Source organism: Pygoscelis adeliae, unplaced genomic scaffold (genome assembly GCF_000699105.1).
Source record: "Pygoscelis adeliae isolate BGI_AS28 unplaced genomic scaffold, ASM69910v1 Scaffold121, whole genome shotgun sequence".
Classification (NCBI taxonomy): Eukaryota; Metazoa; Chordata; class Aves; order Sphenisciformes; family Spheniscidae; genus Pygoscelis; species Pygoscelis adeliae.
This window is the reverse complement of record NW_008824359.1, coordinates 9,105,780-9,130,403: the sequence shown is the minus strand read 5'-3', so window position 1 is coordinate 9,130,403 and position 24,624 is coordinate 9,105,780. Positions and strand designations below refer to the sequence as shown.

General features: G+C 42.9%; 1 protein-coding gene across 1 annotated transcript in view; it reads right to left on the bottom strand.

Moving 5' to 3' along the window:
* The window catches only part of ELP3 (elongator acetyltransferase complex subunit 3), a 98,446-nt gene that overhangs the window by 58,720 nt on the left and 15,102 nt on the right, over positions 1–24,624 (bottom strand). Inside the window, exons 7-8 of the mRNA XM_009319723.1 lie at positions 7,816–7,977; positions 4,395–4,521 (exon numbers count right to left, since the gene is read on the bottom strand). Of these exons, the coding sequence (XP_009317998.1) occupies positions 4,395–4,521; positions 7,816–7,977 (289 nt within the window). The remainder of the gene's footprint in view (positions 1–4,394; positions 4,522–7,815; positions 7,978–24,624) is intronic.

Below are 24,624 nucleotides of genomic sequence, written 5' to 3'. Positions count from 1 at the left end.
ACTAATAAACTCTCCAGGAAAACAGTTGCTACACACACACACAACTTTGAAAACCTACATACGCTTGCAAAAGAGTAACTGATGGGCATCCTAGCTGCTGGGTGGAAGCAGCAGGAAACACTTGAAATCAATAGGTCATAAGGGACAGAAGCAATGTTACTCTCGAAACCGTAATTACCTGTTCAATTTGAAGAAGCACCCAGTATTTTCAGTACGCAGTCAGCACAATCAGCAAGTTATTATCTTCCCAGGAGAAGCCCCTGTATTTAATATATCAACCGGTAATGAAGGCAAGGTGCTTAGACCTCCTTCTAAAGTAATTTTGGTTCCTTTTTGTCCTACCTTTCCCTGGTGTGAACAGCACGGGGCTAGAAAGGAGGTTAGTATCGCAATAAAGTTATTTTCTCCAAGCTTATTTAGAACTACCGCAAAAGCAAAAATCTATCAGGATCCTTGATAAGGCGTAGGTGTCTGTCCCAAAAAGTCAGAGGTATCTTATAGGAAGATTATATGTTTTTTGTGAACTAGGAGAATACTGCATAAAAGAGCACTACTGCTGCTCATGAACAGCTTAGTACTGTTGCAAGAACACAACAGATGCTCTCCACTTGGTTCCTCTCTTCGCTCTCACATTATTTTTATGTAGTAGAAGTGTCTAAACATTTACCAGCATGGACTAACATTTATACAGCACAACATATAAATAAGTTGTTTTAATAACTCAAAACCATGATATAGAATTTTAAGGTAGGAAATAGAGAATGTACTATCTAGCTGAATCCCCAGGAAAGACAGAATTACTGTCTGCTGAATACTTCTATTATGTTCACCAGTGCAGGGCTCTGGGGGGAAAAAAAAAAAAAAAACAGAAAAAAAAAAGAGGGTTGTTTTTACCCTCTATTCTCTCCTATTTAAGACAAAGGATCTTTTAAAAATAAATCATAAAGCATTTAAGATAGGATGAGAAAGGCAGAGGCGAGGGTAGAAGGAAGAGTATAGCCGTCTCTTGTTTACCATTCCATCTTGAAACATGTCACAGTGATCCACAACCTCTCCGCTCTCATTCCCTGCAGCTCCATTTTCTGAAACGCGCAGTGATCGCTTAGCCAGGCATCAACTCTGCAGCTGCCTCTTTCGCACAGGTCTTTTTTCATGTGCTGTCTGATCGTGGGGGGGACCCCGTGCCCCTCTCTAACACGGGCATTTTTGATTCCTTCTTCTCTCCTTTCCCATACTTCCTTCTCTTTAAAACAACACAGGTATACTTCTTCTCCATGTTGATGTGCTCTATCACCTCTTCCCCACCAGCCCGCCTCTCCAACTCCCATTTCTCTTCCTCACTCTGCAGCATTCACATTACTTCTTGAGGGCTTCATCCTCCACACAGATTACTCATCCTCCAACTCCTCATCTGTATGTTCACTGGCATCAAACCTTAATTTGATCTGAGAGTCCCGCTTCAAATTTCTGAACTCGTTAACAGGGCTGTCACTTGAGCTGGTCTTCACCCCATCACTCTCGGTATTCTTGAATTCCCCCTCTTAAACTATCACCTGGTTTTCTTTTTCCCCTGCTTAGTGTTTCTCTTTCCTGGCCCTCCAACCAACCTTTCTGCCAATTCCAGCCCTTCAGCAAAAAATTCTGATCGTATCTTAACCCTTCCTTTTTAAACTGAAAAATTTCTTAATTCTCTTTGGGCCTCATTCTCATCTCCTCTCACTTTTCTCATCCTTTCCCATCACAATGTGCGAATTCCTTCCTGCCGTGTCCCAGAGCTGGCCCACCATCAACATTGGTTTTCCCAGCTCCTAAAGCTAAGTGACTTCTCTGGCAGAAATGGTCTAACAAGTTGACCTTCTCTGCTCTGTCTTCTCCTTCTCTCGCTTTTCTATGCTCAACTATTTTCACAGCTTTCTTTTAATCCCCCCCCTCTCACAATTCCAGCCTTTTCATCACATTCTTGTCTCTTCTCTCTGAAAACTTTGCTTTCTGCCTCTTCTACTTCTGCAAAAATCGTCATTAATAAATGGACAAAATACAGCACGGCATTACCCTTCCCCTAACAAACAAGAGAGTCCACTGGCCTGCAGAAACTGGAGGCAGTTCAGCATCACCTGAAGTTATACCTTTTAAACAGACTCCCTAAATCTCCTGCAAGGAAACAGGAGCAACTCCAGATCCGACAGTGGAAAAGCCTTAGCCATTTATCATGAATAAGCAGCAAAGAATAATAAACTCTAAATACTTTCTATGGAAGCTTGTAATTCTGCCTTAAATAATTCCTCCCTCTTCGGTTTTATGTCTTGCAAATACCTTAGATGACTGTCTCCTCTTTGCTGGGTCTTACCCAAGGTTAGCTCTTTAAATCTGTTAGTCAGTATTGCTATTCTTCCACCACAAATTCTCTCCAGCCTCATAGTACTTCAGTAATGACAGGCCCATAAAGAACCCAGAACTACGGCTGCAACTTCATGAGATATTGAGTAAGGGACTCAGGCTTTGCCGTACCCTGCATCACAAGTAATTCTATGAAAACACAGCTAATGAGATGTCTACCCTCTATCTCCTTCAGCATTACAAGAAAATAACCCAGGAGCAACAGAGTCTGGGGCAGGAATTTTGAGTTAGAATCATAGAATCATAGAATCATTAAGGTTGGAAGAGACCTCCAAGATCATCGAGTCCAACCGTCAACCCAACACCCCCATGCCCACTAAACCACGTCCCTAAGCACCTCATCTACACGTCTTTTAAATACTTCCAGGGATGGTGACTCAACCACTTCCCTGGGCAGCCTGGTCCAAGGTTTAACCACTCTTTCAGTAAAGACATTTTTCCTCACGTCCAATCTAAACCTCCCCTGGCGCAACTTGAGGCCGTTTCCTCTCGTCCTATCGCTTGTTCCTTGGGAGAAGAGACCGACCCCCACCTCGCTACAACCTCCTTTCAGGTAGTTGCAGAGAGCGATGAGGTCTCCCCTCAGCCTCCTTTTCTCCAGGCTAAACAACCCCAGCTCCCTCAGCCGCTCCTCATAAGACTTGTTCTCCAGACCCCTCACCAGCCTCGTTGCCCTTCTCTGGACACGCTCCAGCACCTCGACGTCCTTCTTGGAGTGAGGGGCCCAAAACTGAACACAGTATTCGAGGTGCGGCCTCACCAGTGCCGAGTACAGGGGCACGATCACTTCCCTGCTCCTGCTGGCCACACTATTTCTGATACAGGCCAGGATGCCATTGGCCTTCTTGGCCGCCTGGGCACACTGCCGGCTCATGTTCAGCCGGCTGTCGACCAGCACCCCCAGGTCCTTTTCCGCCAGGCAGCTTTCCAGCCACTCTTCCCCAAGCCTGTAGTGCTGCGTGGGGTTGTTGTGGCCAAAGTGCAGGACCCGACACTTGGCCTTGTTGAATCTCATACAGTTAGCTTTCAGCTCTGTCACTGACTTCACCCCTAGTTTTACGCACATCGCTTTGCCCCAGCTTCTCACTTTCTCACAGGAACATAATATTTGCTGAGTACTAAGACATTATGTTTATGAAGAGCTCAAGGAATTCTGCACAAAACCCCCTCCAGAAAGTACCTACCGCAGTTTTCAGAATTTTCGTCTGCTGTACAGCTACGTTTTCAATTGCTTCTTTCTAGACGTGCCTCTTTGCAGCCTACCAAGATAAACCACTGCTTTCTGCCTGTACTTCTAATCAATATATTCCATCGCATGGATAGCTTTTTAGTGCGAGAAAGCACCTAGTTCGACCTTGCAGAGAAATATACCTGTGATTCCTGTATAATGACTGCAATTTCTGCAGTATTTTAAAAATATGACCAATTTTGACTTAAAAAAATAATAATGAAAAAAAAAATCTGCCACACTACCAGATAAAGTGGTCAATTCCCTATACTGTTTACCATCTGCTCTTTTCTCATTTCAATTTCTCTAGAAATAATTTTGTATTTTCTTCCACACCATTGATAAAGATATTGAATAGCACTGAGCCAAGAACAGAGATGCTATATGATACACCTATACACTCTACTTTGCAACTAATTACCTTCGAGATAGTATTGCTTTTAACTTTGAATCATGTACTATTCTAAATCCAAGGAAAGAAAACCACCTTGGAAAAAAGTAAGAGCCCTCGTTAATATCGGAAGAGCTATATTCCACAGAGACCTGAGTGACTCAGTCTTTCATGAGGCAAGGATATAATTTTCTGGATGAAGTAGTTCAACAAATCTTTCTCACCCTCCACCTTCAAAAATAAATTTTAAATTATTTGTCCTTAAGAAACAATTCTGGCCTGGATCATAAGTAATAGCTGAGCTAAGAAAGAGAAGCAGCGTTAGATGACAAAGCTGGAACACACTAGAAGCTCCCGGTTATTTTAAGCCATACTCACAACAAACTGGTCCATGTCCCTTTCAAGCCCCATGTTTGGTAGATCAGGCATCATGTGCGCCACCACTTTAAACCCGGCATCCTTGGCTAAGTGAAAGGACTCGCACACAGCCTTCACGGTGTGACCTCTGGGAAGAGAGAAGTTTTGATACGTTTAATTGAGATTATTCTCTGGGAAGCGAGAAGGGTTGCATTTTATTATCGGTTTATCACCACTCAAGTCTTGGAACATGGCCGCTAATAAAGTAAACTACACTAGGGGCTAGAAGTAGTCCAGTTTGTTACTTCTATAGCAGGTGAGCCCTACCAAGGCTACAGCTATTCAAATCACAGCCTGAGAAACTTTCGAAAGCTGCTGAAATTCAATTTGTAAAGCAATGACAGCAGCTGATGCCACAGCACAAGCTAAGACACACTGCACTGAAGACTGCGTATAATCAAAATGAAGCATAAGCAGAAACAAAAGCAACAGAAGAGCAAAAGCAGAAGAAGGATGGGGACTACATAAAACCAGCTAGATAGAAAATCATCCTGCAACATGCTTGCCGAACTCTCAAGTACTCCCTTTAGAGAAACACAAACTCTTCTCCACTTCTGAGAGGTGCCAAACCTCCGAAACATAGGCTGAATTGGGCCTTTTGAAGGATTTCATGTTCTCCTCCACTGACATCAAACCAAACTAACTCAGGCTTGCACTGCAGGAGCTCGGAGAGAGTGGGAGCACAAACGATTGCAGGAACAAAGGTTGAATCTGACATAATTCATTAGCCTCAAGCAAACTCCTCTCTCCTTCCACCTCCATGGCTCAGGAGCTGCCTTCTGAGTCCACAACAGCAATCACTATCACTACAAACAGCTACTAGGAGGTCCCCATCACATGTGAACAGTCTTCCCACGGGGTCCTTGCTTTTGCTCTTCCACGTCTGGGAGGGCTCTTCCACTACTGGCTGACATTTCTATCCTCTCAGCACCTGCTACCTTCTTCCCTCTCCAATCCCCGTTTTCTTCCCATCACACCGTCACACCAGTTCACCCTGTCTTTTGGAATTCCTTGCCAACGGATCAGCTCAACAGGTGACTCTTCTCCTCCTTGACAGTCCTTTGGATGAAAAATCAACACCATCTGGGCACGTCTACAAATGCACGCCTTCTGCCGAGACCCAACACTAACCAAACCAAACAGCTACTTCCCTTGTTTAAGGACCTCTTCCTTCCTCTCTACTGGAAGATTCTGCCTCTGTTAAACCCCTACATGTAGTTTTATGACTATAGTTTTATTTATGATTTTTTTCAGAAGTATTACGGTGTTTTTCTGAGACTGTTCAAGGACAGTATTACTCAAGACCTTGAGTAGCCTGAGGGGAGTAAATGGAGACTTGCTTCATAAATAAAAATTATTTTCTTATTAGAAGTGGAATTTGAGCTGCATCAATAACTTGATTATTTGATGCCTAGATCTGTTCTTGAATATTTTTCTGCCTCACAGCCACCAAAAGCACTCAAAAACCTCACTAATGACTTATGGAACATAATAGAAAGTAATTTCCAAACAGTTAGCCTAATTGGTTGTAATCTGACATTTTGCTACAAGCAAAATATTAAAAGTTTAAAGCCAAAACACATCCCCCACAAAGCAGAAGAATAACAAAAGCAAAATGAGGTCATTTCAAAAGAAAGAGAAACTTGAATCACCCTTCTTTGAAAGTATATTCCAATTTATTGTTCTAAAAAGTTGGAGGGAGATACTTGAGTGAACAGCCTGCGTTTTCCCTGCTCTGAGGCAGCCTGCAGCAAAGCCTTTTAGGAATTCTGCAAGCAGCTTTGAAAAGCGCCAAAAACCTTTAAAAATATAATTCTATACAGGATTACTTCTGAGCGAAATCGAGTCGGTAATATACTCCTTCATTCTTCTTCTGATAGCAGGAAAGCAAGCGTTCATTAGCAAACGTACAAGCCAAAAGTGACATACAGCTTTGAATGATTCATGGTACCAGTTCTGATGTGACAGACAAAACTGGAGGAAAACTGAAGATGACTGAAGTGATAGCTAGGCGGGGTTTTACAGCTCCACCTCAGGATGGGACACCTTCACAAGATTTGAGGTGAAAAAAAGATTTTAAAAGCTGGAGAGAAATAAATTCTGAAATTTACAATCTGTGTCGGAATTAACCGTTAATGAATACATCTAGTCTAAGAGTGAGGTTTAGCTACATTCCTTGGTATGGATCTTTTCCTTTGGAAAGCTCTGACATCTAGAGGAGGAAAGTACCACCTATAAACATTAGCTCTTAACTCTTGGACTACTCAATTAACGGCTTTTCCTGTCTATTGAGACCTGGAGCCTGATCATTTCATAGCAGTGACATCCTGCACTTCCATGCACCAGGAGTACTACAGCTAAGGCCGCAGGAGGAAACATTTTGGATTCTTTAAGCCTCTAAAAGAAACGTCCAACATCTTCAGTTTTGCACTACTGCCTTTAAGGCAGGTATTAACAAAAACGTGCTTTGCTTATTGAACCATAATGTCTCTGTCATTACGTATGATTATGGTTATTAAACATCTTTGGCAGGCGACTGGAATATGCAGTAAGAACGAAGGCAAGTTGTACGAGTGTCAGAAGTGAAAAAACAAGGAAAAAAGCGCTTCTTTCAAAATCTGAACAGAATTATGAGACTTGCAAGAAAAAAAAAGAGATTGGCTTACTTGCCTGTAAGCGATGAGCTGAACAATGTGCTGCGCACTCTCCTACGTAGGATAACTGTTCTTTTAGCCATAGGTCCAATATGACAAGAAATATATCACAGGCCTCTCGTGAATATATTTTGCAATCCCTAGAGATACTGTATGCCTAGAATGACTGCGGTTAATCTTTCAACAGGTGGTGTTTCTGGCTATGCCTCACCCTCTCTACTCGCCAATGTCATCTCTCCTCTCCAACACTCAGCAGAAAAAGGTATCTGGTGTAGAGAACATGCTGTTTGCTGGTAAAGTACCTCCAATAGATTATACTGCATTGTATCTACTCAAGCCTATAGATTACGAATTATGTAGGACAAGAAGTATGAGCTCTCTCTGGGCACATGTTACACTTCACAAAACTGCATTTATTTATGAAGCAATTAAAAAAAGAGATGTACAATACAGGAAAAGAATATGATTTTAAAATAAAACATCACAAATAACCCATTTTCTCAAGCCATGGTCTACACAATATCACAAAGAAATCCATGAAGCCACTGCAGTTTATTAGTTTTTCTTAACAGACATACGGCCACACAAGCAAGGAAATGAGCTAAATGTTTCAACATTCAATGTTAAATGGGTGTTCAAGCAAACAGGTCAAGACACGCTACTCGAGCACTCCAGAAAGCATACAGTGAGCAGGCACGCTCAGCTTTGCATTGACGCTTTCTTCTCACCTGTTGGTGTCCCTGGCCACGTCTTCGTACACGCTCTGCACTCCGATCTCCAGCCTTGTACAGCCGTAGGATAACATGTCACTTAAATGCCGCTTCAGGCAGTAATCTGGTCTGGTCTCTATCGTTATTCCAATGCATTTTGTCAGGCTTCGTTCTGAATACCTGCAAAAAAAACCCCATCCTCTATTAAAATTGTGAAGTTGTCACAAGTGACTTCAGAGGAGTTTCCAACATCTTCCAGGTGAGAGTTTCTACGTCACTACCAGAATTAAAACCCAGGTTGAATTTTGAATCGGTCAAATAGCCGAGCAGCAAAGCAAGGGAACCCTCAACCTTATTGCAGTGCATGGATGAAACGATACACAAATATGCACACTAATACAAGTCTGGGGTTTGCTTTGTATAAAAGAGCACTGGACTGTGGCAGCCTTGCAGGGCTTTTTTAAACAGTACTTTTTAGGAAGATGCTCCCAGACCAGACTGAGCCTTCGGTACTCATCATCTGGAAACTAAGCCTGGGCAAAAGAGCAAGCCAGAGTAGGCAATGAGAACTGTGTTCAGTTTTGGGGACAAACCAAAGGCAGTCCGAGCACTCGCTCCCACTCAGACACTGACAATAATACAGGACCTCATGTTAGGGAGAGTTTGGTATTTTCATTTGATTCCCACGGCGTACAGATATACTGCAGGGATTAGGACAAGATCCAGCTGCGTTCTCACAAGAAAACGTACAAGACTGTCTATGAAAAATTCCACAAATCACCTCCCTTTGTAAGTGGCACGTTCTCAACTTCATTGAAGTCTAACGCTGAAACAAAATTCATTGTTAACCTTTTTCCCCCTCCTCTCCCATTTATCACTGGATGTCTAACAGAGACTAATTATTCCAGCTAGTAGAAAAATCCTCTGCTGATGACAAATGGTAAGTTACTGACCTACGAGAGAGTAAAACAACAGAAAAAAGGAATCCAAAGCAGTCTTGAACCAAAATTCACAAAAGGAAACCATCAGTCAACATAATCTCCAACACCACCAGCAAGGATAATATTCCTTTCTGTGTAGGAATCAGTTCACTTGACCATCTTTCCTGCAGAATACGGTGGTTGTATAACAGAGGACTGCAGCACCGGAGAAAAGATTTACAGCAGGAAGAAGGAAATTTCTTCTCTTGAAACAACTTGAAACTACAGAGAATCTGGATAATTCCCAAACCAGGATGCGGGCAGGTTGACAACCACTGTTTGAGAGGAATATCGGTCTCTTTAATGGTCCCAAATGATGAAGATCTCACTATTAATATTAAATGTTGCTGAAAAGAGGACACCTTGAGTAAGAGAGATACGTTATGCTGATACTGATACCTGAAAGAATATCGCACACCAAAACCCCAAGGATGACTACCTTCAGTTCTCTATTAGGTGTTCTATAAAAATTCATCATCCGATTTCCAGCTCCGGATAGCTGGAAACTTCTGAATCAAAATAAAGCTCCAGAGCCTACCTTAGAGCATGATGGAGGTACAATTTGACCAAAAAAAAACCCCCGAAACCAACAACAACGACCCCCTCCCCCCAACATCCCCCCCAAAAAAAACCAGCAAAAAACCCAAGTGGGCTCAGACTCACAGCAAAAATATTAACTCCCTTCAAACTGTTAAAGCCTAAGATACATAAAGACCAAGCTATTTCCGGGATAGACTGTAATGGTTGTCAAAATAAGCATCTTAAAAAAACAAAAAACACATAAAATATTTCACAGTTTGTGGCTCACTAATCTGACAGACTAACAGAACAATTGTTTATCACGTCAGGGAAAACATTGCCAATGTATGATTCATTAACATCAGACTGGAAAACTCTCACTTTTAAAGACGTGATTTGCAAGAATTAAAGAAAGAAATTTTAGCTAAGGGGAGGGAAGTCACCAGATAACTCGCTCATCACGCCAGAGGGTATGTGCTCATATTAAGCACCTGCAATCATGGCTAGAAATACTGGGGGGAGAAAGGAATAATTATATCCCCCTCCCAAGCAAATTTATGGCCAAGATTTAAAATGTTGAATATAACAAACACCAACAGACCCTAAACTACAACATCTACTAGGGCACCAACGGATTTCAGTATGGATGGCTGGTAAAATTGTCTTGCCCCACTCTACGCTGAAAAGAGAAGCGTGTCTTAATGATAACCAGAAAAGCAAAACAAAGATGAACTCAAAACAGACAAAGTAACAAAGATGGCATTGCCAAGGAAAGTCACAAGCCTCATCAAATCACCATCTTCTGTAAGACACAGACATTTTCAACCCGAGCCACAAGTCCTCCAGCTCTCCCCAGCAGTCCCAAAGACTTGTAGTGAGTAAACAGAGCGCAGTCTCATACTCTATTTTATTAACGTAAAGTAAAAGCTTGAATCGCGTGGTCCATATTTAATAAAGACTACAGATTCCTTTCAACTAATTGAAAAAGAGAAACAAGCGTGTGACAGCCAACCTTCCATGGAAGGTGATTCTGGCAACACACCTCCATCATTTCCTGAATAAAGAAAGAGAAATTTGACTCTTCTTCTGTCTTTTCTCAACTTCAAACGCTCATTCGGATATGCAAAATTTTTCCTATTGCAAAATGAGCAACTCCATTTCGTTTGAAACCCAATACTAAAACTAAGGACAGGCACAAATTGTAAGATTGTAAGTTAAGAAGCCAAACACAGAGTGTCAGAAGTGGACATGAATTAAAAGCTCTACTAGATTTACATAACCTGTCATTTTATGGAAGGAGTTATCAAACGGTACCCATAAAAGCTGTACCGACCATCATTATGCAGCACAAAGCTGCATTACACAACTAAGTTAAATTTTTAATTTTTTAAAAATAAATCTGTCAGTGTTTAACAGTTAGATTCATCCTTTCCCTATGCACAATCAGCACGTCCTTCACCGACCGAGTCAACGGCGAGCTGTAAGAGAGAGCTCGGAGACCTGAAAAGGGCAGGAGATACTATATAAAAGGTTTTTTACTAAATACTGGATTTTCATCAAGACAGGCGCTGATTTTTTTTTTTTCTTCATCAAATTGGCAAGATCTCTTATTTTAAAGCACAGTCAGGATCCGAGACAGATACTTACCAGCCAACAGAGAAAAAGAAAAGACAAACTGATGTATGCTTAAGAGTAACGCTTTTTTTTAGTGGAGAAAGCTTTTGGATTTTTTCGGGTTTTATTTTTTTAAGTATATCTTTGAAATCTGATCCTGATTTGCAGGTCTCAAGTAAAATTTTTTTATTATTAATCAGTGATTTATGTAACAATTTATAGTAGATTGGCTATTTCAAGACTGACTTTGCTCATCTCCTACTTTCAGTGCCCAGGTTTCATCGTAACTGCCCACTAGAAACATGGTGGTTTCTCACATTTCTAGCAGGCTGGATAGGCACATTTTTGCCCTGGTGAATCCATGCTGAATCCTCCCGCCCACCTCCCCGCCCATGGAAGCAGCTTGCACAAAGACATGCTCCATCATGTTCTCGGGGACCAAGGTGAGGCTTACCAGCCTGTAGTTCTCCTCACCTTCTTGAAGACAGACACAACATTTCCAGCCACTGGGGACCTCTCGGTTGTCACGACCTCTCCAAGGTGAGACGGAGCTGCCTCACCCATCCCCTTCCACAGACTTGCATGTGCCCAGTTTGCCAGTGGTGTCCAATGCAATCCTCTGCCACGGGCACCTCTCACCCCAAATCGCCACCTAGCAAGAGCGGATCTTGCAAATAAAGACTGAGGCAAAGAAACACTGCATACCTCAGCCTTTTCCTGGGTCCTTCATCACAGAGTTGCCCACCTCATCCAGCAGCAGACCCACATTTTCTTTTGTCTTCATCTGCTGACAAATGTACCTACGGAAGTCCTTCTTGTTCCCCTCTAATCCCTTGGAGTTTCAACTCCAGCTAAACTTTCCTAATGTGGCCTCTACCTGCCTGTATCCCTCCTGGGTATCCCATACCTCCTTTCACGTTCTGCACACAGTCCTTTTTTCATGTTTGAGCTCCATCAGGACTTCCCCATTAAGCAGTTAAGCAAAGCTGGCGACCCGTCGTGCCTGCTTGGTTTCCTGCACATCAGTACGCACTGTCTGTGCAATTTGAAGAGGTTGTCCTGGAAGATCAGCTGAGCTCACCTGGGCTTATTCACCTTTCAGGGCATCCGCCCATGGAATTCTGCCTTTCGGTTCCCTGGAAATGTACAAGTCCGTTGTCCTGAATTCTGACATCTTTATTCTCCTACTTGCATCCCTCAGGATCTTAAGCTCTACCATCTCAGAGTCCTTGCAGCCAAGACCACATCCCTCCCTCAACCAGCTCTTTGGAAGTAGCAGATCCAGGAAAGCACCTCTCCTAGGCACTCGATGAGCCAACTATTTCAAACGATCACCATAACGCTCTCCAGAAATCTCCTAAATTAGTTGCGTTCCGCCATGTTGCCATTCTAGCAGGTATCAGGGTGTCAGACTAGATTCAAGGAGTTTTGTATACTGTTCATTAAGTGCATATATTTTAATGCTTACATCATTTTCATACCTTTTCTTAGCACTGCCTCCAGTTTTTAAGCATTCTTCGTGTTGCTGTTGATACCAAAAACAGCCACAGAACTTTGCAGACACACCAGTACTATATCCAGATGGAACATGATTTGCCTATTCCTATCCAGTTTTCCACTATTTATACAGTCAAGGGTAATTTGGTTGCTGAATCATACAGAAAGCTCATGATAATGCGACTTAACTCCTAAACATTTTCTAGATATTTCGCTGCTTCTCAGAATAGAATCCTGCACCATTCCTAGAAAAACAGCTTTACATTTTCCCATAATGAAGCACACAGCTTGCTCGTATACAACTTACTATGGAATACAGATTTATCCCTTATTTGCCCACCTCCAATATTGATAGCTCCTGCCAACCCTTAGAAATTACTATTTTAACGCAAGTATTAAACACAAGGCCCAGAGGCAAAACCAACAGAATCCTATTAGAAACCATTCAGGTCAATGACTATAATTTTCTGCTATGCCTGTATTGAAAACCAATGTAAGGGGTGACATGTTGTTCTAGTCTCTTTTTTAATGTCAAAATATCTCACTGCACCAAGTCAATTCTCTTGCAGAAGTTTATGCATATTACACTTCATTTCTCCAAAAATCCTGTAAGCTCACTAACAGGATACAGTGACTTATCATGATAATGGACACGATGGATTTGCCTTCACTTAATCTTTAAAAACAACAGACATCTAGCCACATATCCTGCAGGAATGGCATGCTAGCCAAGGCAGACATGAAGAGGGAACAGACTCTACCCAACTAGGCAGACAGCCTGAAAGGCAGATATCTAGAGCTCTGAAGAGAGTGACTTCAGGATACTCGGGCACGAGAGGTTAAGACGACCTTGATGATGACCAAGACAAGCAAAACTCTTGCTAACTGAAGACCAAGGGAAGCAAAATAGAGGAAGCCCTGAGAAATGAGATGAAGCCAAGTTGGAAACTCCACCCATGATGGTCTTGTATATACAAGTTCACCTGATTTCCACGTTCATTCTGGCATTAATATTTATGATGTGCATTTCTTCTGGAACCTGAGAGTGGAGGTGGATTTTATCTTCTCAAGCAGCAACAAGCATCTCACAGTATTTCTCCTCCTTCCCTGGAACAGTCTTATTTGTAATACAGCAGTGCTGAGGAACCCCATAATCAAAAGAATAATCAGAAATCAAGACAAGTGTATAGCACAAGATGACAGTGGGGCAATTTTAATAACGGACTGACCGCAGAGGTGGATTATGCAAATAAAATAGATGCTAAGCCATACAAATGAAGGAAATGAGATACAGAGAAACCTTAAGATTTGCTCAGACACTGCTATTTTAAAGTCCATTCTTTCCAGCGTGATTACAGAACTGTCTGGAATAGGAAGAAGTAAAGGAGTGTCGTGGTTTAACCTCAGTTGGCAACTGAGCACCACGCAGCCGCTCACTCACTCCCCCCCAGTGGGATGGGGGAGAGAATCGGAAGGGTAGAAGTGAGAAAACTCGTGGGTTGATATAAAAACAGTTTAACAGGTAAAGCAAAAGCCGCACACGCAAGCAAAGCAAAACAAGGAATTCATTCACTACTTCCCATGGGCAGGCAGGTGTTCAGCCATCTCCAGGAAAGCAGGGCTCCATCACGCCTCACGGTTACTTGGGAAGACAAACACCATCACTCCAAACGTCCCCCCCTTCCTTCTTCTTCCCCCAGCTTTATATACTGGCTGTGCCCCCTCCCAGCTTCTTGTGCCCCTCCAGCCTGCTCAGTCGGTAGAGCGTGGGAAGCTGGAAAGTCCTTGACTAGTGTAAGCACTGCTCAGCAACAACTACAACATCGGTGTGTTATCAAGATTGTTCTCACCCTAAATCCAAAACACAGCACTGTACCAGCTACTAGGAAGGAAATTAACTCTATCCCTGCCGAAACCAGGACAAGGAGAGATTATTAATTTTAATCATTAGAGAATATTTGACTGAATTTTCAGAGAAAGCTGGTACATTAAGCAGACCTTCAAATCAGAATCTGCCTCTAAAATAAGCTCGTTTTTTTCAGATGAAAAAGGCACCTACCTCTCCAGATACAGCAGTTTGACATAGGGTCTTGGGCACTTTCTCACTTAGCAAAAAAACAGACAGCATAGTTCTGGCATAAAACAACTCATTTAACAAAGCCTCTACTTGCTCTCGATTAAACTGGTCTACAGACAAAAGTCTCATCAGCTAGGAGACCTGAACATCAAACACTTGATTATTTACAATCCATACTACAGCAGCTTCCAAACTCCCTGGTTGGGATCAGAGTGGCAGGATGCCAGGCAACACAGAAAGACTTGCTTCATCCCAACAAGCTCAGAAAAGATGAACTGGAAGAAGAAAGCAGGTGGGTTAACACACTGCGTATACAGCACGTTAATCACACGCCTTTAAACCATTTACCCGTTTTACGTTTCAGAGTAGGAGAGTACATAAAGAGGAGGCAAACAGAGAGGCCAAAGAGCAGAAAAAGGCACAAGAAGCAGCAGAAACAGTTCAAAGGCAGCATCAAAGAGAACCAATCACCAAGAGCAAGTAGTGTTTAGGTGTACCCATCTACACGGAAAGAAGGGAGGGATCTAGAACAACTCATCCAACCCAACAGCCCCCAAAAACTTGCCTGCAGGACATTCCAATATTACTTCAAAAGCCGAAGAAAACCTTCTTGGAGGTAAAGATGGAATAAATTATGGAGATGCTCATATTACTTGATCACCATTGTTGCTAATGATTATCCGACAGCAGCGATTTCCACAAAATGTGGTGCTCCATGCTCGTACACATCGCAATGAGTGGTCACAGCTTAGCTGGGAAGGGGAAGGCACTGCTGCTCATCTACCCTTAGCCTATCCCCGGGAAAAAAAACCCAAAACAAGAGTTGCAAACCTGCCTCAGAAGAGGTGCTTAGAGTCTTGTGGAAAGAGGGAAGTGTTGGAGGGCTGGGTGGGAAAATCAAGAATTTTAATCAGCGACCAAAGGAGACCTCGGCAGAAGGTGCCTGGCCTTAACTTTGTGAACAACGAAGATTATGAACATTCAGCATCTCAAACAGGTCTAACGTCTTGAAAAAAAACCTTCTTGTGCCCTTGACTACAAGGAGCATGGTCCTAGGTGTAACACAATTACAGGTGTTCAAGACAGACAATGATGTCTGTACATGTGGAATTAAGACAAGAAGTGACACCATGGGTTTCTGAAGAGGAAACTGCTGACATAATACACAAGTATCTTATGTACCACATCCTCACCTATTACTTAAATGACCTCCTCCTCCTTGATCTCCAATAGCTCTGCTTTATCACAATGCCAGTCTCTGAAACACAGCTAGCAATAATTAATTCAATATCTACAATTTCCTGCTAGCAAATAAAACAGGTGGCATCTTACTCACATGTTTCAAAAGTTGCATGTTTGATGATTGCCCAGAGCAGGTATTTCTGAAAGCTCAAATGCCAGTTACTTGGCTTTATACTGCTCCCTTTTTATTACAACATTTCGGTGTTTTCTTTATCACCACTACCAGGAGTACAACAGACTGCTTTGGTTTCTTAGCAGCATCAGTTTCCCCAAGGTTCAGTTTTCAAATGCTGAAAAACTTACAGTTACTTAAAATACAGTCTTTTATTGACTAAAATATAATTTTCCAATTTTGATAAAGAACAGTATTTATACCTGCTAAAAGACAAGTGAGAACAAATCCTTTTTTTTTCGTGAAATGCCACTAACAGATAAGTCATACGTAATTATGCTCCCTCCTGCTGTGTCACTTGGTGTTAGAAATCCAGGATAGGATCTGTGTTCAAAATAGTATCCATTCTGAAGCGAAAAACCTAGAACTTACCAATTTTCTCTCTTTCTTAATTTGTTTACCAAGTTGTAACGACAATGAGTGGATCTGACATCTGAACATCCTCCGAAGAAAAAGCACAGCACGAGCGGAAGCAGCACAGTTATGTTAACACACTTCAGGCCTAATCAAAGTAGGGCTATTTGCATGGACTAATTAAATGCCTGGCTGTAACGACAAGGAGGTAATGATGTTGGCTACAGAGGGAAGGGGGTGGGGGTGGTTTGGTTTATTTTTATATCATTCACAGCTTTCATAGAGCAATGTCACGTAGAGGACCTCGGGGCACGGAGGCTGTAGCTTTTGCTGGAGGGACCCTGCCGTTCACAACAGCCAGGACAGAGCCGTGCACGAGAGCTGCTCTGCTCTTACTGCGCTGGGCTAATAAATGCACAATTATTCCGAAGGCCATAATCACTGCCTATTCTCAGAGGACATCTGAGCGGGCCCTGAAAGGTTTGTCTTAGCTCAGGAGGCAAAAAAAGGACGCTGAACAGAAAACCCCGACAGGACCTTCTAACACTGCAAGCTTATTTTCTAAGCTCCCATCCATCAAGTTCAAGGCAAGGGCAATACAGATAACGTTTGTTCCAGCAACAAATTATTAGCAAGCCATAACTGAAAACACCAGGATGAATAAGCATATGCTAGAGTGAAATATTTCAAACAAGAAAAATCGCATGTGCGAGTCTAACAGGAGCCGAGTTACAATCGCTTTTTTACCTATGTCGGTCCAAACTAAAGGTTTAAGGGAAAAAAGCTGAAACAAGGCTAATATGGGCAAGGGAGTGCTTATCTCCTCCTCCCTTACGCTAGCTCAAACCAGTCCCAGTGAGCAGAGCCAAAATGTAGTCTTGGAGACTGAGGTCTTCACATTTCTCCCAGAACAGAAGCAGCGACACGAGCTACCAGCTTCCTCGCACCGAGGCTTAGGGAGACCCGAGTCTCTGAACTGCCTTCAGATGGCAACTGGGGTGCCACTAACAAGCTGACCTGCTCTGGAGGTGGAACAAGGGACCTGCACGCTCCAGAAACACACAAACAGTGCCTGAGGCAAGTCCAAAGGTCTATTTAGCCCAATATCCCATCCACTCATGGCTGTTGCAGATGCTTAGACTAGAGCAGTAGGAGCAGGGCTAACGGCAGTGGTACTTCCCTTGAATACTCTCATGGTTGCAAATAATTTCCTCTTCAGGGACTACCTGATCCAGAGGCGATGTCTTTAGCAGTAGTAGGTGTCTTCAGGACTTAGCAGCTCTCAGTGGATATTCTTCCTATGAATGTGTTTGGTCACCCCTCAGCCTAACTATGTACTGCACAAAGAAGTGTCTCCTTCGTACTTCATTCCCATTTCATGCGATAGCCCTAGTTCTTGTGCTGTAGGAGATAATCAACATTTATCCTTTTTTTATCTACTCCACGCTGCTCAGGATTTCATAGATCTCTATTATATCACTCTCAAGTATTTTTCCCCAGTTCCACAATATCATTTTCCTTCTCCCCTCCCTTGTTTTTAAAAGAAGAACTGAACACAGGTTCAAGCTGTGAAGGCACTGCTGAATTACGTGGCAGCATAACAGTATTTCCCAGTTTGCTCTCTATTCCCTTCATTATAATTCCTCACACTGAGTTGGTCTTTTAACTAATACCAAGCATCAAGCCTCTGTTTCTCATGGTTATCTACTATAACTTTAAAATCTTGTTCCTGAGTGGCATTAGCCAACTTGGAGCTCATTGTTCTGTAGTAAAATAAGGAAAAATCTTTCTTATACACATCGCTCTATATCTACACTAATTTTCACCTGCCCCTTCACCACCCACTGTGGTCAAGACCACGTGTTCCAGCACAGATTCCTCTGGGACACCACTAATAACCTTCCTCTGTTGTGTAAATTGAGCATTTATTCCCTTTCCCAATATCTTTCAATTATTTACGCATGCGAGGCCTTCACTCTTATTCCCACAATCTTTAAATAGGTTTTGGTGAGGGACCTTATTTTTGGAAATCCAGGTAAAGTTACACATATTTGTCAAATGCTTCAAAGACAACAACTACAACCTCGAAGTTTCGTTGAAATATTAGCCCATTTCAAGTAGCCAGAGGAAAAGAGTTCATCTGCCGTAACATGAAAACGCGTACTATGGAAACAAGAACCTCTCTATACCCATTCTGCATAAAGAGGGAGGTGGTTTGGTTTTTTAGCAGCTTAAGAAAACAAAACCTGTATATCCTAATAAAGACGACTGAGGTCCAACACATCAGCAAAACACAACTTTTCCCAAGATGTCTGAAAGAAGAAAATACATAGTGCTTGTAAAATGTCCACTTCCTAAGCCCATACTCAATCTATCAGATGAAGAGTGTACACACTGTCCTTTACCATGAGCCAGACACTTGAAATTTCAGACTAATATATGAACGCCAGTAAAAAAAACCAACCATCCATCTTATACGTGGAAGATGCACTTAGTCCAACACACCATGCCAGTCATTCCAGCTTGGGTTTTCAGCGGCCATGACAAGCAGATCGATGAGCCACGTGTAGATGAAATGATAGGTCGGTTGCCTGCGCGCTCAACCAGCCATTCTAAAACTCCCTTCCTTGCCCCCAGGATGCTTGTACAGACTTTTCATCTCCTTTGATTACCCCTAATAGCATTTGAAAATGACAGCTACAGAAAAGAAGCCAAGAATGTTATCCTGAAAGTCATGATAAAACTGCAAAAAGGAAGAAGTGGTTCAGAAGACCAGAAGCTTGAAGGCGCTATGAAGCTCTGGGCTCACTACAAAAGAGGGCAAGATTTCCTGTGCCAAACGGCAGCCCCTCTCCTATTTAAGAAAAGAAAATAGTTTACAAGTAATTACATGCCCTCCCAGGCTACCAAAACCACCAGAATCACTTCTGAAGTGGGAAAAAAGCCCACGCATGAGGGTTATCAATCCCAAACAGTATTATTTGCAAAACCATTTGTCAATTTATGATGCAGAAGGAAAGCTTGGAAAAACATATGCTCAGCACAAAGAGAGAAAATTGGAGACACTTTAAGCTATGAAGTTTTATAAAGAATCAAATGCATTTCTCAGTAACAGCTTGGGAATTTCTGTCCAGTAATCCAGGATAAACACTAAATACAGAGTCCCACTCTTTGCTTTAAGCATCAGTGCTGTGCAGCACGGTAGCCTTAACCCACACAGTATTTCAAGGGGAGAAAAGCAGAAGGCTGTAGGCTGCGTTTGGTTAATATTTCATTTTGGTCAATTTTGCCTTCCTGGTATCTTTTCACTGAGCAATATAAAATCTAAAAAGAAGTAGCTCTTAGTCCCATTTCAGCTGTCCCTTATGTGGATTCCAGTACAATTTTATTTGACCTTTAGTTAAATTCCACCTCTACCAGGCAATCGATATCAGCTATTCCCACAGGACAGGTTTTACTCCACGTCCCTTTCTCTTTTTATCCAAGCGTACAGAAGCAGATAACACATCCCATGAACAACAATCCATGTCACCGCAGTGACATCGAAGTGCAAGCAGCTCGCCAGCCTGCTACATACAGTGAAACAAAGACCGTTATAAAACTTGCATGAGGAGATGCCCAAGGTTTGCCCAAGATTTCTCACACCTTTGCTGTGCAATTTAGTTCAGGGAAACTTGAGAGAGCAACGATTTAAATGTCTGCTGCCAAATCAATATGATCAACGATTAGGTGATAATTACATAGACAGTTTACCACAGAATAGTCAATATATAGATATAGATGCAGGCTAAAAAGGGATTTGGGAGAAAAAATCCTTACATCTAAAATTATGAAAGAAATGACACAACAATCTCTTTTATTGAATCTAAACTGAGGTTCAAGGTTTTCTTGCTATAGTTGATGAGAGAGACAGCACTACCTGAGACTTATATGCATTAAAAAAAAAAAAATCTAGTTCCAATTTCAGTTCTGATATTGACTCACTGTGGCCTGGGGAAAGTTGCATATTCTTAGTAACAACCACTTCCCAGCTGTTATTGAGGAAAATAACCACTTCTGCCGCTGCGGTGCTGCTTACAGTTCCGAAAACTAAATGCCCTAAAAGCTATTGTTGCACAGAGACAGTGTCCAGTAAAGACCTCGCTTTGTAGTTACTGCATCTACCTATTAAACAGAACTCATCTCGCCCCCATCTGACACTCCGATATAAACATTTAGCTTAAGGAAGGAAAACAGCTTGATTGCTGCTTTGAGGAAAGAAAGAAATTGTATCAATAAAATTATAAACAGAGCTAATAAAAAGCAGTCATCAGCCAAAACTGCCAGTGAAAAGCTATGGTTTAGCTAATCTTGTTCTCTTGCCAAAGCAAGTCCCTCACCTATAAAGCTGCAATATGATCTCTCTCAAAAAACATGCTGCAAAAACATACACGCGCTTGTTTTCTCCGTGCTTGTAAAACCACACGTTCAGGAAGAGGCTTGCTGCAGTAGACTACAAGAACTGATGGTGCCATTTCCCTGGCTCCATTTGCCGCCCGTCGTAGCTCCAACTAAAGTGCCAACAGCTACTCAATTTTTAATGATGATTGAGCTCATTGCTTTGGAAAAGTATTTCAGCTTTTAGCTGCTACAGTAGCTTAAAACTGCATCCTCCCTAGGCGCAGACATGCCTCGCAACTCCAGTGAAGATGTTTTGGTCCCAAAGAGCAAGTTCCTGCTAAGGAATGAAGTCAAACTTTTCCGATCATGGCTACAACCCCCTGCGAATGGCACCACCTGGCTTATGACAAGACAAATACACCAGAGAGGAGCAGAACAGAAGAAGAGAGTACAACCAAAGGTGAGTGACCACTTGCGTCTTCCTAGAGGTGGGGAAAAGCAAAGACCTGGAAAGGACAACGGGACCAAGAACCAACGCTGGAAGAAATCGGAGTATCTTGCAAAAAGCGACACCGCATCAAAAACCAGCACGAGCTCAAGGAGTCAGAAGTCAGAGATGAAGAAGAAAACACCTCCTGATCGAGCCTGTAATGGAGCCAAGAATCTTGGTGTGGCATCCAGCTCATGGATGCAAACACCTAAGTTGAGCCGGGGCTCTCATCTCCCATGGCAGTCAGTGCTGCCTGGTCAACAGAGCCCAGAGAGCGACGCAGACCCAGCACGGGTGCCTGCTTCAGCACGAGCTTGATCCTTCTCTGGGCTCCACTGACTACACCTACACCGGCTGTAAGGGGAGATCAGGTACCACCCAGTTCACACAGAAACATCTGACTTGAGCTGTCTTAACCCACAAGCTGAACCCACATCTCACCTCAGGGCTGTTAGAGAAAAGGTGAATCTTATTTATATCGAAGGAACAAAGGCCCTTCCCACTAACTTTTGAATTTTTAGAGCATCGCACAATCTATCTCTGGAGGCAAACCAGACAAAGGCCTTGCAGAAAGAGAAAAAAGTAGGTAATCGTACAATCCAAGGCCCAGACAGGGGGTGACCAAATTAAGGCTGCACAAACACCCCCAGCTCTGATAGTTCCCAGCTTTTGAGTACTTGACTTCACAAACTGATGGGCCACGAGAAGGCAGAGAGTCCCAGAGCGCATTAGCTGCAACACATTGCAGAAAGACGTATTTCAAAAGCAAAGAGCCTCTGCTCTGCCTAGAACAGCGTTCACAAAACAGTCAGAGGAAAACCACTTCTTGACATCCTTCCAGAAAAGTATGAAAATTAAACCTGCCTTTTTTTCATGCCTATTGCACCCACCATGTTACTAGAAAATGACTTTTCTTTCAAATTAATTTAGCACTGTTGAAAGGCAGTGGATCTCAGTTTACAACATCAATGAGGCAAGCACAGCACAGCTGAGGGAACTATAAACTGCATCTCACTATTTTACCAGCCCATTTTAATTTGGGCTGGAAAGCAATCTCTGCTGAAAGAGGGGAAAAAAGGTAGTGCAGGTCCCATGTTAGCTCTCCAGGGCATAAGAGCATCAGTCTAGGATCGCTCGCATCCTTACGGAGCTCAAAGCAATCGCTAATGTTTGATCTTCTGCACGCTTGGAAAACCAGAATACAACAGCAACTAAGGCGATACTTCTGTAATACACAGGACGGTGTAACGCTTTCTGTGTCAGGGAGGAAATTAACCCAGAAAGCTTATTTGGTACATGCCACACCGTCTCTTTGTGACATTACCTTTGGATCACCAGCACCATTTGAACTCGAACCGAATAATAATCAGGCCAGGTTCGTACTCATACAGGTGACCAAGTGTCGTGGTTTAACCGAAACCAGGACACCGAGCCATGAATAAAACTCCATCTCCAGTTACCAATCCCAGCTGACCACTCAGATCCCATCCTAGCATTAACATTTTAGTGCAGGTCACCGGAGAACTTGTTATGCTTGCCAAATTACACACGCACAGCAGAGAAGCAGCAAAAATGAGAAAAGTATTCCCTTTGGCAGGTGTTCAGCAGTAATTTGCTGAAAATGTACAAAAAAAGGCACTGAAATTCATTACTTAGCTTTGACAATGTCATGACCGCCAGGGCCATCATCCTTTCCACCAGCGTAGGATAAAATATGGATCAATAGCATTTACAAATATTGCTAAATGTGGTGTAGCTCAAATATCTCTCATGAATAAACACTACCACCTCGTAAACCTCTGACAAAGATATATTTGGTTCCAGCATCCACCTTAGAAAACCTAAAGTCACATAATATCAGATGCGCTGCTGCACATGCATAGAAATATGTGGGTACGGCTTCCTTGCCGTCTACGTTCAGTCACAAACCTGAGTATTTTACATGCAGGATAAAATGCTGCGGAAACACCGAACAGGACAGATAACCGGATAGGCAATCACTTTCCATAGCAGCAGGAGGAAAAAAGATGAACAGCTACCCATAACAAGATTAGGATCTGACGAAATGACTTTCACTTACGTATCTTCCAAATAACACACACTTCAGCAGCTAAAAGTTGGGTCTTGCGGTAGAAAATAAGCAATGCAAAAGTAACAGGATGCTAACAAAGGCCAGCCAGCCAGCTTTGGGGTAAATTTCCTCAAATTCTGCAAGCTGGAAAGATGTTATCCGTACTGAAGGCATTTAGGGGTAAACACTCAGCAACAAACAGGTTTTAATGGCAAACATGGCTCCTGCACCATGGAGGAGTCGCATCCAAAGCTGGGAAACAAAGAAAATCTGCCTGCTTCTCCAGAACATTAGGAACTAGTCTCCAAATCTCTGAGAATAAAAGGAAATTTAGGCAGAACCTCTGTTGTAAACGATCTGGCACTAAAACAATAGCCAGTTATCTCCCGCCTGGCACAGAGGCACAGAAAAATCACTGCCCAGTCAGATGTCCTGCGGGATTTGACAGACAAGCTCTGATGGATACAGCCACAGCAATTTGCACTGTTGCTGCCTCCTGCTATTCACTTCCTTCTCTGCCAGAAGCTGCTGCCTGCGCAGGAGGGGATGCAGAACCGGCTAAGTACCCGCACACCTCGGTTGCCCAAATTACTGCTAGAATAGGAGCTTAAGCCCGACAATTACAGCAGTTTGTGCTGGAGCTGCTAGAGCTGCAAGACCCTACCTGTCACAGTACCTACTCATTACGTCGAGTCAGGAGGTGAGATCTGGCTATCAAATTCTGTCAATTTGTAGCGGGGCAATTTAACAGGCTGGGCTCCCCGCAGCCACAGAAGTAGCATATCTTCTTAAATCGCTATCCGTTCCAGACTACATTAACTTGCCACAGGGTCAACTCTGGCAGCTGAAGGGTGGACAGCTATGCTTAGCTGCCTGTTTCGGAAGTGGTAACCTCAAGCAGAGGGTCAAGGTAGATAAAAGGAGAACAGTAACCTCTTAAATCACCCCACCATGAATCACTGGAGCTAGTGAGTCAAAGCTCTCGGTTATTTTTGCTAGAGTCACAATTAGTACTCAGAAAGCACAATTAAGATACATTAGTGTAACAAGCAACCATATGTCAGTCGAGCCATCTGAATTGTAGGAGAGCATCTTCTTTGCCTATACTAACCGCAAGGTAAAGCATTGTATTGGGTTTGTGTGGCAAGCTTTTGGTAGCAGGGGGGCTACAGGGGTGGCTTCTGTGAGAAGCTGCTAGAAGCTTCCCCCATGTCCGACAGAGCCCGTGCCAGCCAGCTCCAAGACGGACCCACCGCTGGCCAAGGCCGAGCCCATCAGCGACGGTGGTAGCACCTCTGGGATAACGTATTTAAGAAGGGGGGAAAAAACTGCACAATTGCAGCTGGGGAGAAGAGTGAGAATGTGTGAGAGAAACAGCTCTGCAGACACCAAGGGCAGTGGAGAAGGAGGGGGAGGAGGTGCTCCAGGCAC